The sequence below is a fragment of the Saccopteryx leptura genome, chromosome 5, assembly GCF_036850995.1.
Source record: "Saccopteryx leptura isolate mSacLep1 chromosome 5, mSacLep1_pri_phased_curated, whole genome shotgun sequence".
Lineage (NCBI taxonomy): Eukaryota > Metazoa > Chordata > Mammalia > Chiroptera > Emballonuridae > Saccopteryx > Saccopteryx leptura.
The window spans coordinates 102,000,511-102,014,617 of record NC_089507.1 but is presented as its reverse complement, the minus strand read 5'-3'; the positions used below and the strand labels follow the sequence as shown (position 1 = coordinate 102,014,617).

Sequence of the window (14,107 nt, the reverse complement as noted above, 5' to 3'; positions counted from 1 at the left end):
GTGTGTATGCAGGTTGTTTATTTCACCACGCAAAAATTTATTTTATGTGTTTATGACTTATCACCATGCAGAAGTAAACTGAAACACAGTCAACCACAGTTGCTGACTCATGAAGAGCAGAGGCCTTGCCTCACACACCAGCATCTCCCAGGTGGCTAGCATCATGCTGGGCAGTTTCTGTGAGTTCAGTGACCACCTATTAAAGGGTGGTGACCCTATATCCTAGCAGGCCATAAAGGGTGTAGGGTGTCCCAAAAGGGATAATGAAAATCTCCCTCTTCTGCCTACTCCAGGTACCATCCTGTCAGTAGATCCCAGGCTGTGCCTCTTGGGTAGGACCAGGCCATAAAGATGGTTCTAAATTGAATGACAGCTGACAGAGTCCTGCCAGTTTGATCCTTCCCAAGCTCTTTACTGTCCTTCAAGACTTTTAAGAGCCATTCCCATCCTGGGAGAGATGGAGAATTGACTCCTCTGTACCCTCCCTCATTTGCCTTCCCCTTCTGAGCTCAGAGGTTTGGAGGCAGCTAGCTGATGGAAGAGGAACTGAAATAAGCCATAGGTTCAAGAAGCCACTGGTTTTAATGGAAGCAAGACAGTTGGGGAGGGATCTGGTGGTGGGATGGTAATTAGTGTGTCTTCTAGTCTTCTTGGCTGGGATTGGTGTGCAGAGAGGAGAGAAGCATTGGGTATTTTCTTCTCAAGCAGGGGATCTTCAGGGAGAAGTGTGGGGAAGGGGAAAGAGACACAGACATAGGGAGAGTCCTTAATGGCCTTGTATCTGTGAAGATGAGACAATACTGCATGTCTGTGTATTGTACAGAGGAGGGAGCTGGGCTGGAGGCAGGAAAGGATCAGAGGGGTTGAGCAGTGAAGCAGCCTATAAAACTGGGCCATCCACAAAATACAAACCGGTTGGGTGGGCAGACCCTCATCCTCCACCCTGACCTCCATCCTTGTTCTTAATGAGCCATCCTCTTACTGGCCTCAATTCTACTTCTTTCGTCCAATTTGTGCCATCAGATGGGCATTGGCAGCTGCTTTGGCTCGCAAGTTCTTGGCCTTGGCAATGTTGAAGAGGATGTTCATGATGTTAGTGGGGACATCAAGGGACAGAGTGAGCTTTGTGCGCTGGTCACTTTTGGCCTTGTCCTGGTAAAGCCTCCCCCTGAGCTGCGCTTGGGACAGGTACTTGTACCGGGGGTTTCCAGCTCCACTACTACCCCCAGGGCTAGAGAAGGCCCTTTTCTTCTTGTCCTGTTCCTCCTCCCTCTCCTCATTCTCTCCTGAGGATGGGTCCTGGCTGGGCAGGTAGGGGAAGCCTCTCTTGTTCAGCAGGGGTGCATCCTCCAGCTGGCTCTTCTTGGCCTCGGACAGGGCTGTATTGATGCAGTGGGAAATGGACTCAGCTGGGGAGAACTTATGGGGTAGACCCGTCCTGGGGGCCCCTAGGAGCAGCAGCAGCAAGACGTGGACCGGCACGAGCATCTTGCCCTGTGGTAGATAGAAATGAAAGAAGTGGGAAGGGGTGTGAGGGGCTCAAGGCTCAGAGGGACATGGGTTAAAATCCATTAGGACTTCATTCTTTGTTAATACTCTACTACAACGCTTCTCTAGATTAGCACAAATGTCAACTGGAAATTTGTTAGAAATGCAAATAATTCTCAGGGGACTGAGTTGCAGTCTCTCTCTCTCTCTCTCTCTCTCTCTCTCTCTCTCTCTCTCATTTACCTTTGTTTAAAATTTGCAGGGTAAAGGAAAAGAAATTCTCTACACATAAAATCCATGCTTGGCTCCCCACTGAAATCGGATTCCTAAGAAGTTTCTCCTCTTCCATTTGCTGGGATCTTTGCTATCATCTCTAGTGAAACACCACAGCAATTACATTTCTCTGCTACCTGCTCTGAAAACAAGTGAGCTTATTAGTTAGATTTAAGGGATAAAGCTCCACAGCTCTATTTTTCGTATTTGTATATCTAAAATTCAACCATTCTTTAGGGTTGTTACATACAGTAGTACATCCTCTGGGTGATTTAAACATATTTGCTTCCTTCTGACAGCTATGGCAGAGTCCAGTCCTAAGAATCCATGCTGGCCTAAATTCAGAGCACCTCTGAGGGAGAGGATACTCACAGGGAAAGATTTGGGGGTGGTGCGGCCAGAAGACAATGCCCTGATCCCATAACTTTGCCCCCTGCCAGCTCTATTTCCCAGGGGGTAAGGAGGAATATAGAGTCTCACCCCAATCTACCTAGTTTGTCTGCAAACACCAGTAAGAAGTTGAATTTTAAAAAATGAAGAATTTAAAAACAGTGGCTGCAGAACCTAGGAAGCTTTAAGCACTTTCAAAGGTATAGTAGAGAGCTGTTTTCTTTTCGTAGACTTGTGGAAGTGTTTGTGTGGCACACATGCACACTCACACACCTCTAAGCAATTCACTTTCAAAGTGAGCAGCAAAGCTTTATACATGAAAGGTTCGTCTTCCAAAAAGGGAGGAACAGCCAGGGGAAAGTTGACATGTTACAGATAACTAGACCTTGGCAGAATTCATATCACTGCTGTATTATTTAATCCATTCTCAGAATTGGGGTGGGTGTGTATGTTTGCTAGATTGCTATGTTTGAGGAGAACACGGCAAACAGAAATTCTCAGAAAACTTGGGCATCAAATGAAGACATCAAGCACCCAACTTTATGGTCTCCCTCCTTCACAGGTAGCACCTAGTCATTGCAGATATCTGTCCCCCTCCTCCAATGTCCCAGTGTAGCAAGGGGGAAAGGACTCTGGGCTGTGAGGGCAGAGAACCTGGGTTTGAAACTTCTCTCACCCTCTTCATTATCTTGAGTTCACCTCTTAGTGAACTAAGAGTGAATTACTTCACTTCTTAGTCCACATCCTAAAAAGAAGACATTACCTGCCTTGCAGGTGTAGTGGGAGAATGAAAAAAAATGACAGAGGTGAACCATGCTGGTATGTGATAAGCAATAATTGCAAGCATCCTACTGCTCATGCAAGCAATAGGGGTTATCCTGTAGTTTTCATCTCCCTTCCACATTTGTAAACTATTACCAAGGGCCACTTTCACGTCCACAACTGAATTCTGTTCAGAAAAATAGATTTGCATGAACCAATTCTGCCTTTGTTCTAGTACCTTTTGCTAAGCAGCTGTCTCTAAATCAACAAAAGGAGGATAATTTTGCCCCCCTTAGAAAATTCCCCATGATCTCTTTGGAGCTATTCTCTTTATTAAAAACGCTGTGGTGGCCAGCACTGTCTTTCAAATCTCATGTCTCACCCCTGTTCAATCTCCAGCACCTCCTGCCTAATTTAGGACAAATAAATGTATCCTTCATAAAAAAGTCTCTAACCAAAATCTTACCTGTGAGTGGACTTCCCTCTGGAGTGGAGATGCTGAGTGAGGCGGGCACAGCTTCAGGACCAGGAGGTCTGCCCCCGGAACATCCCCCTGAACTTCTGTCTCTGCTGGGTCACTGGCTCCTTTTCTTGTATTGTTTCCTCTGTACGGAGACTGCTCTATTCCCTCATGTGTGCATGTAAAAGCGACAGATCACAGGGTGGGTCGTAATTCCAGACGTGGTGTCTACACTGAGATGCAATTTTGTTTAAAATACAACCAGAAGCAGCTATCTGCGTCATGGAGATGACAGGCACTCTGTATCCTTGACCCCTCCTACCTGCCTTTCCTCCCAACCCTCCCCACCTCTTACTTCCCCTCCTGCCCTAGCAACTTGCTTCATCGATAAAAAGAAAAACACTGTTAAACGGAGAGGCAGTTTCTTTGAAGAGTTTTATTACTGATCTTAGTTCTTTCTAATTTCAGCATTTTTACATCCTAGTCATCCTAACCAGAGGCGGATTAAGGTCAGTTGAGGCCCTGGGCGTCGAAGAAAATATTGGGCCCCTTAAAAATAAGAGAGACAGGGAAAATAAAAATACATGTTAACCATATTTTTAAATAAATAAAAAATATTATGTACTATTAATGTTAAAACTACACATATGAAACCAAACTTGGTGTCATTAGAAAAAAGTGTAAAGTTGCGTTTTGTGGGGCCCTTCAGAAGTCGGGGCCCAGGGCGCATGCTCGGTGATCCCGCGATTAAATCTGCCTCTGATTCTAACCCACCTGTTGGAAATCTAGAACCAGGACCTGCTTTGAAGGTAGAGAAGGTGGCTTGAAGTTCACCTGTTGTCTTGTAATATTGTGGGTTCTGACATGCAGTGTTGTCTCACAAAACTCAATATATTTGTGTTATCAAAGGGCACACAACCAGGCAGGCACAGTGCACCTAGAGCTTTTGGTGGCAAAGCACTTAATTTTACCCATTTATCCACCCAGCATTTGGGGGGCACCTGCTGGTGCCAAGTATTTCCAGGACCCTCAGGAATTCAAGGAGTGAGTTGCAGCTCCAATTCTTATAAGACATTTGCAGCTTAGAGAGATAGGTAAAAACAGAGCCTACTTTCAGTGTAGCAAATGCCACAGCCCAGAAGGGAGCATCCCTGTCCAGAGACTCAAGACAGGGTGTGTGTGCCAGGAAAGGAGAACATAGGGGTTCAAATGGAAAGGAGTTTTGAGTGGAGAGAACCAACAAGAGGTGGCAAGAAGGTGGGTGGGAGAAAGGCAGGTGACGAGTTGGGATGGTCTTCATCCTGGGATATAGTCTGAATGCGGGTTAGGAAGTTAGGTTTTATTTTAAATGCAGTTTAAACAGGGATTTAGGAAGAGAAACAATAAACATTGGCTTCTTTTCTTGCCAATTGGCACTGTCACCTTTCAACTTCCTAGAAAACTTCCCTACCTGAGGCCATAGTTCCAAGGGCCATCTTGGTGTTGGTGGCTGTCAGCTCTGAGTCCACTGCCTCCTCCTCCCAGAGAAGTGGGCCCACGGATGTCTACTGGACCATCTGCATTGGTCTTGAGATTGGCTGATGCTCGCAGGAGCTCCCACATGTGAGTAGGCTGGGTGGCCCATGGGATCCTTGCCAGTCTGGGAAGTGGTTAAGGATGTCATCCCAAAAGTATGTATATATGCGATTAAAACCTCAAGAAGCAGTCTATTTGCTTTGAAACTTGAAAATTCTGGCTGTATCTAATGGAGAATTAGAAAAAGTCTGAACTGAACGAGTTTGATTAGCGAACAAAAACCACCAGGGTGTTGTTTCTGGCAAAGGAGGATTTTCCTTCCAGCTCTCACTGAATGTGCGCCTGGCATTCTGCTCTGCTTGCACTTTCTCTAGCCCTGTGAGCCATTGATTGGTCTCTTCTGTGGGTTCAGCACTGGAAGGTTGTTTAGGGATGTAAATACTCTGTAGACTGTAGAGAGTATGTGGAGGGCCAGGGTGGGAAGAAAAAGCTGATTGGCTTCGTAGATGAATAGGAATGGCTTATATTTATAAAACTCATTTCTCCAAAGTGCTTGAAGCACTTATACATAATAACAATTTGTTTTTTTAATGTTTGAGCTAGGCAGTAAAAGGAAAACATAGAGAAAAGGAAACAGGAAACTGTAGAATGCTTGATTTATTGGAAAGAGGTTTTACCTTGGTGTCCAGAAGGACAGTTAGTGCTTCTGCCTCTTTTGCTAGCGTGGCTGTTTGATTGGGCTGGTCACATTCTTTGCTCCTGTTTCTGGTTTTGTGAAAGGTAGATTAGTGTGACTTCCCGGTTTTTCTAACAAGTTTGATGTCAAGATAACATTTGTAAGAACTTGATAAAGTTCACATGGACACAGAATACTATTGCCATGCTTGTTTTCAATTCTCCCCTTATTTTCCCTTACTGATTTTTAGTTCAACTCCTCAGTTGTTGAAGGGTATGTGCTAATTTCCTGTTGTGTTTGTGGATTTGTAATTTTTTTCTTGTAAATTCACCAATTTTTGCTTTATATATTTGGAGTGTTGGGTACACACAAATGGTGCCTTTCACCATTTTACTGTAAACCCCTTTATGCCAAATAATTTTTTTTGTCTTAAAGTCTGCTTTGCTTGATATCAAAACAGCTATTCCAGTTTTCTGTTGGTTAACATTTTTTTGGTGCATTTTTTTCTAGTCTTTTTTGTGTCTAAATTCTTTTGTTTGTAATATTTACTTAAATTTAAAAAACCTACTCTAACATCTCCATTTTAACACATTTATACTAATAGTGATTACTTATGCATTTAGATTATTTTCTTCTGAAGTAGGTTGTGCTTTCTATTTGCCCTGATTTTTTCCTTTTTTCCTATTTATTTGTGTTTTTTATTTCTTTTCTGTATTCTTCTGGATTAACTGATTCTTCATTTTCACTTTTTATCTATTAGTTTATAGTATAAACATTTAGTGCTATATTTTTCCCTCTAAGCAATGCTTTCACTGCATCCCACAAAAATGAGCAGATCCACTTTCAATCTGGGGGAAATTATTCTAGCCTGTTGGGGAGGGAAGACCCTTGCTTTGACTCATGTTTTTTCTAAAATGAAGGCCAATTTAATGACACTGCAGTCACTTATAGTCCTTTGTGGTGTAGAGTCTCCAACACTTTCTCCATGGACCAATCAGAAATTGTCTTTGTTGGACTTTGCTTCCACCTTGAAACCAGCAGCTGTGGAAACAGGTGGAGAAAGTTTTGGCCTGTCTTCCTGTCCAGGTGCACTGATGACTCATCAGACTTTTTATGGTCCTATCTAATGGATTTTCAGTGGCTGATTCATATAGCAAAGCTTTTTGGGGCTGTGGGCAAGATGTAGCTGCCTACATCAAGGCCACATGGAACAGAATCAAAAGCTCTCTGCACTGCACATTGATCACATGCAATGCACAGATGATATGTTATGGAATGGTACAGCTGAAACCTATGCAATGTTATTAACCAGTGGTAATAACCAATAATAATAAAATGTGTTTTGGAGCCACTATGTGCATATCGTCAGTTTAATTAGGTACAGTGTTCAATCAATAAAAAAATAAAAGCAGCATTTCTTATCTGCTATTAATTTTAATCCATTTTTCTTGCCAATCTTAATGTCACCCCAATAAAGTCAATTGAAAAAAACTCTATCTTTCTCTGGCAAGGGGAGGACATGCACCTTCTTGGAAAGCCTTGCATGGCTGTTTCACTGCCACCTTCCCAAACTGAGGCCCAACCACAGGGCTCTATTCACTTGCTGTGGAGATAAAGTGATCTATACCAACAGATCCACTTAGATGGTGTAAGTTTTCTCTAGTAATAAAGGAAATAGGAACTCTTCAAAAATTTCTACACAAACCAACAGATTAGGCAGCATACTCCCAGATAGAGGTCTAGGCTTGCAAGTTCTCCCATGATTCTCCATGGAGACACAAAGTCAGGAGTAATGTGGCCAAGTTGACCAAGGTTCTTCTAAGTGCAATAAACTCACCTTTGCCATGGCTTTCCTTCTAGGCACAACCCTTGCCACAAAATGTGTTTTGGGGGCACTATGTACATATCTGCAGGTTAATCTGGTATAATGTTCAATCAATAAAAAAATAAAACCAGCATTTCTTATCTGCTGTTAATTTCAGTCTATTTTTCTTTCAAACCTAAGCTTTAGAGCTGGCTATGGTCCATTCTTGTGTTTGTCTATTTGTTTGCAAGGCGCTTGAGGCTGAGACTTACCCACCCCTGAATCCTCAGAGACAGATACAACTGACACAGTGGCCAAACATTTGTACAGACTCAACAAATGAAGTAGATTCTCCTTATTCCAGGTAGTTGATCTGTGAAATTGTCATGAACAGTAAAGTAGTAAATACAGCATCATTGCCTCTAGGAATTAGGTTCCTTGCTAGCTTTGGCTCATGGCTCATGGCTCATGTTTATATCAACTGATCAATACAGACCCTTGTTTTATGTGAATTTCTGTTTAAAGACACTTTACATAATATATATTATTGATTAATTCACATTGAACTCACAGCTGACAGCTCTGTAACTCATCCTTGAATGAAGCTTATCAAACACACGTATACTTTCTCCATAAAGTACGTCACAGCCTTCTTGCACTCAGGAACAATAGACATTTAGCACTGTGCTTAGGGGCCATTTTAAACAGTGAAATGACCAATAAAAGCACAAAAATGCAGAAAACATGGCAATAAATAGCTGCAAAAAGGACCCTTTTAACAGTTTGCGTTAAAAACAGAAGGCAGAGCATTGCTTTGTTCAGCCTTAGTTGGGAACATGTATGTTGGGTGATTTAAATTTTCACCACTTTGCAAAAGCACATGTCCCTGAATGATCATGGAAGTGTTGCAGCTATTAATTTTGGAGTTACAGTTAAAATGTAAGAAGTAAGTGTTTTGTATTTGTTTGTAAGATGGTCAGTCAGGTGTGACCACAAGAAGAGACAGAGAAGAGGCTCAAGAAAAACAAAGTTTATTATACTTGCAGGTGCTAAAGACAGGAGGCATGCCTACCACACAGGGCCATGTGGGGAAGCACCAGCATGGTCAGGAGGCAGAAACAGGAAGAAGGGGGTGCTTAAGTCATGGCTTTTATTGAGATTTCTATAGAAAAGGCCAGGCAGGATACAGTAAAGACCCTAGGACTGGCTACTTTGAATAATTTCAACTGGCTTTGGGCTATAGAGGTGGTCCCTAGTCCTGGCACCTGGCCCTGAAATGATTAAAGGAGAAGAATATTGCCTTCTGGGTGCAAGGGCCTGAGAGAGGAAGTCTGGCTTCAACTGGTTGATTTGCACATGAAAGGCATGCTCCTGGCTGGACCTTCTCACTCTCTAAGAATTGAACTCAGTAGAGGTAGTCTCTCCCTAGCCAGAAAGGTTCTTCAAGATGTCAAAACATCATAACATACAAAAAATTTATATCTATAATATATTATATATACAGTACAGTAAGCAAACTATATTATGGAATCTGAATAATGAGGATCAACTGTGTATGGTGAATGAATGAATAAAAACAGAAATCCAGAAGCTATGACTGTAGGTTTTTCTTTTGTAACAATTTAAGTTCCCTTTACCCTCTCACTTCTATTGTAGTACAATAGGAAGAATAGAAGAAAAAAGAACTTCTGACCTGGGCAAGATGACTGCAATAATCTAAACCCTCCAACAATAAACACATAGATATTCTGAATAAAGATACATCATTTTAAATGCATTTCTGAGCTTGCAAGAATAAAGGGGGGGGGTGGTGGAATATCCTCCAGTGCCATGACATGAGGGAACTAACAATCAAAGTTACAAACACATGAGCTCATGGGGAAGGATTACTGATTGTGGTTTCAGGGATGTTGGTTTTAACATCCTCATGGCACCAGGTGAGATGGTCTTGGACCTGTGCAAGGTTAGTTGTTTGAACTGAGACCCCTGAGAAAAGCTCTCCACAGGAACACACCTCTATAAGACAAATCAATATAGAAATAAAAAAAAAAAACTTTAAAATTGAATGCAAAATGGCTCCTGTAAGAACTGAGTGAATTGGTGAAATTAAAACAAATTATTAGAATGGTAGAATTTTTTTTTCTTTCTCATTTGGAAGGCTGTACTAGTCCACACCTCTGGGGTTGTACAATGAGAGTTCCTTATCACAATCTAAGAAAAGTTGACACTTAAAGAAAACTGTTCTGATGTTCTACCTCTGTGATGTCATGTATGATGGCCATTAGCCACACGTGGTATCAAGCACTTGAAATGTGATCAGTTGAAATGAAATGGATTTTTAAGAGTAAAACACACATTAGATTTCAAAGACTTAGTATAAAAATGTATCCTCATATTTAAAATGATAATATTTTTGATACATTGGTTTAAGTAAAATATATTATTCAAATTAATTTTACTTATTTATTTTTTACTTTAAAATGTTTGTCTACTGTACAAGTTAGAATGGCATATAACAGCACATATTTCTACATTAGAATTACACTTAACATTATCACATATTTATATTGGACAGTGCTTTTCTAGATAATGTCATATTGGGGGAAGTTAAAACTGTGCTGTGAACAGATCTGATCTTGCACTTTGAAATCAGGCAAATCTGTCTTACAACCTGGCTCTGCCACTTTTTAATTCAGAGGATCTTCAGCCAGTGTTTTAGACTCGGCCTCAGGTTCCTCAATAGCAGAAGCGAGGATAATCATGCACACCATGTTGTATTATTGTGAAAATAAAGTTCATTACAAGATATAATTTTTTCCTTTCTTCTTGGAAACTGAAATTAAAATTTTATTAACTATGCCAATAATGTCACAGTGTGATAGAGCCTATCTCTTCTTACCTTTGCCAGCTTTGAATGTTAATATATGTAATAATGTTTATAATGTAATAATAAAAATGTTTTCTCATTTGTTTTAATTTGCTTTTTTGGTATTAATGAGGCTGAACAACTTTCAGACACTGATAGTGGTAGTATAAAAGTTTTCTGAAATGATTTCATCAAGAAGCTCTAAGAAGTTATTTACCGTTTTATTCAATAATTTCTTTTCTCCAAATCTTTTTAAAAATAGTCATAGATAAGGAGAAGTATACATGTTTAAGACTTTGGGTATGCCCAGGAATTTTTATTTCTAAGATCAGATTAAAATGGTTGAGCCCATGTTAAGCTAAAATGTTACTTCTCCCAGCCAGGAGATGAGAGCTGAGAAAGAGCCATGTGGACCCTGGGGGCAGGCGATGCTGGTGCTTACTTGAGTTGAGGCTGGGCTGCTGGTGACTCTTTGCCATGAGGTCCCTCTGTTTTAGGTTGGGTCCCACTAACCTTCTGTTCCCTTTCCCTCCTTATCCTCTCCCTCTCACCCACCACCCACTCTTAACCTGGTGAAACTTTTGTAAGGGAGACCCTTGCTTTGACATTTCATGATTCTCCCTAACAGGTTTTTTTTTAAATGCCAGGAGTCCCCTCTGCTCTTTTATACCTGTGGGTCTTTGGAAACCAAAGCCAAGACTTCTGATCTCTCTGTCTGTCCCATCCCTCCCTTGAATAACTCACAAGAGACTAACCTCACCGGTTAAGTGGGAGATAAGGAAAGAAAAATGGGCTGACATGAGAGAAAAAAAGACACTTTAATATGTCAAAATAATATCTCGCTACATATATTACATAGATATATAGAAGCAAGACCTGTGCTCAGTAAACACTCTCTCATTGCCTTAGAAAGGCCCATTTGACTGCAGAGTAGTTAATTTCCTATTGTTTTAATTGTGGTGAAGACTTGTACTGTAATCCAAATACAAAGGATATCAATTGTTTGGACAACAGAGTGGAAATACTATGGAGAAAATTCTTATCATAGAAGCAAGATCTTTTTATAGAATATGTTAATCATTATCCTTTAAAAAGAGTGTGTGTGGAGGCACTAGTGGAGCAGGACTCATGCTTGTGTGCTTACTACAGATTGAAAACCTAAGTCTAAGGATTATATGCCTTTTTCCACAATGAGTGAAGAAACACCATAGAAGCTCAGTTTTCCATCTGAAAGATGGACCCAGAAATGCACTATAAAGATCAGAATAGATATTTATATTTGCAAAGGTTATCTTCAATAGATAAGATACTTTTGTTTGTAAAGTTTTTACTACTACAAATGCTTAAATTCTTGTGTCCATCTTAAGAGAGGAAAGGAAAACTTTAGATAATAGTGAAAAATGCAGCTCATACTTGAGATTGCTGTTGAAGACTCAAATGTCTTGAAAACATGATTGGTTTTTTGTGTTATATACTTAAAGTCATGTTAATAAACTTGAGTTGGATTTGAAACGGCTAAGATAAAGAATCTGAAAAAATGCCACAAGAACTACAGTGGTGAAATTTCATCTGAAGAAGAGGAGAGAAATGTTAACTCACATGGGAAGGGCTTCATATGGAGGAAGAAGTAGGTTTTGTGAAAATTTGATTCCAGTTAATAGAAATAGATGTAATGAATAAGAGTAACCAAAGGGCAGAATATTCTTATTCTTGAAGCTATTAGACTTGCCCTTCATTGCATCCAAAAAAAAAAAAAAAAAAAGAAAAGAAAAAGTGCAAACTATACTGTAACTGGAAGTGACCAATGATGAAATGACTATTGATCAGAATGTGCAAACTTTGGGATTCTGTGAAATGTTTATTAAAGGGGTTGTGGGGCATGGGAATAAGAGGAGACTGAGGAAGTAGCTTTTTAGGTTGCCTTGCATGCTTTAACCAGAATGTCTACTTTTTTTTTTTAATTATAATTTTATTTTTTTAATGGGGCGACATCAATAAATCAGGTTACATATATTCAAAGATCAACAAGTCCAGGTTATCTTGTCTTTCAATTATGTTGCATACCCATCACCCAAAGTCAGATTATCCTCTGTCACCTTCTATCTAGTTTTCTTTGTGCCCCTCCCCCTCTCCCTTTCCCTCTCCCTTTACCCCCTCCCCCCGTAACCACCACACTCTTATCAATGTCTCTTAGTTTCACTTTTATGTCCCACCTACGTATGGAATAATGCAGTTCCTGGTTTTTTCTGATTTACTTATTTCACTTCGTATAATGTTATCAAGATCCCACCATTTTGCTGTAAATGATCCGATGTCATCATTTCTTATGGCTGAGTAGTATTCCATAGTGTATATGTGCCACATCTTCTTTATCCAGTCATCTATTGATGGGCTTTTTGGTTGTATCCATGTCCTGGCCTCTGTGAACAATGCTGCAATGAACATGGGGCTGCATGTGTCTTTACGTATCAATGTTTCTGAGTTTTGGGGGTATATACCCAGTAGAGGGATTGCCGGGTCATAAGGTAGTTCTATTTTCAGTTTTTTGAGGAACCACCATACTGTCTTCCATAATGGTTGTACTACTTTACATTCCCACCAACAGTGTATGAGGGTTCCTTTTTCTCCACAACCTCTCCAACATTTGTTATTACCTGTCTTGTTAATAATAGCTAATCTAACAGGTGTGAGGTGGTATCTCATTGCAGTTTTGATTTGCATTTCTCTAATAACTAAAGAAGATGAGCATCTTTTCATATATCTGTTGGCCATTTGTACTTCCTCCTGGGAGAAGTGTCTGTTCATGTCCTCTTCCCATTTTTTTATTGGATTGTTTGTTTGTTTGTTGTTGAGTTTTATGAGTTCTTTGTATATTTTGGATATTAGGCCCTTATCTGACCTGTTGTTTGAAAATATCATTTCCCATTTAGTTGGCTTTCTGTTTATTTTGTTATCAGTTTCTCTTGCTGAGCAAAAACTTCTTAGTCTGATGTAGTCCCATTCATTAATTTTTGCCTTCACTTCCCTTGCCATTGGAGTCAAATTCATAAAATGCTCTTTAAAACCCAGGTCCATGAGTTTAGTACCTATGTCTTCTTCTATGTACTTAATAGTTTCAGGTCTTATGTTTAGATCTTTGATCCATTTTGAGTTAATTTTAGTACAGGGGGACAAACTGTAGTCCAGTTTCATTCTTTTGCATGTGGCTTTCCAGTTTTCCCAGCACCATTTGTTGAAGAGGCTTTCTTTTCTCCATTGTATGTTCTTGGCCACTTTATCAAAAATTATTTGACTATATATATGTGGTTTTATTTCTGGACTTTCTATTCTGTTCCATTGGTCTGAGTGTCTATTTTTCTGCCAATACCATGCTGTTTTGATTGTCGTGGCCCTATAATAGAGTTTGAAGTCAGGTATTGTAATGCCCCCAGCTTCATTCTTTTTCTTTAGGATTGCTTTGGCTATTCAGGGTTTTTTATAGTTCCATATAAATCTGATGATTTTTTGCTCTATTTCTTTAAAAAACGTCATTGGAATTTTGATGGGAATTGCATTAAATTTGTATATTGCTTTGGGTAATATGGCCATCTTGATTATATTTATTCTTCCTAACCAAGAACAAGGAATATTCTTCCATCTCATTATATCTTTCTCAATTTCTCTTAACAATGGTTTATAGTTTTCATTATATAAGTCCTTTACATTCTTTGTTATGTTTATTCCTAAGTATTTTATTTTTTTTGTTGCAATTGTGAAGGGGATTATTCTTTTGAGTTCATTCTCAATTGTTTCATTGTTGGCATATAGAAAGGCTATTGACTTCTGTATGTTAATTTTGTATCCTGCGACCTTACTGTATTGGCTTATTGTTTC

At 39.9% G+C, this 14,107-nt stretch overlaps 1 protein-coding gene across 1 annotated transcript; it reads right to left on the bottom strand.

The window, feature by feature from the left end:
- Positions 1-370: 370 nt before the first annotated feature.
- On the bottom strand, positions 371-1,488 carry UCN3 (urocortin 3). The gene has a single exon (XM_066386351.1). The coding sequence runs from the start codon at positions 1,486-1,488 to the stop codon at positions 994-996; it is 495 nt and encodes a 164-aa protein (XP_066242448.1). The 3' UTR covers positions 371-993.
- Positions 1,489-14,107: the final 12,619 nt, after the last annotated feature.

Coding starts and splice junctions, on each gene's coding strand:
- UCN3 (XM_066386351.1), bottom strand. CDS start 1,488: ATGCTCGTGCCGGTCCACGTCTTGCTGCTGCTGCTCCTAGGGGCCCCC.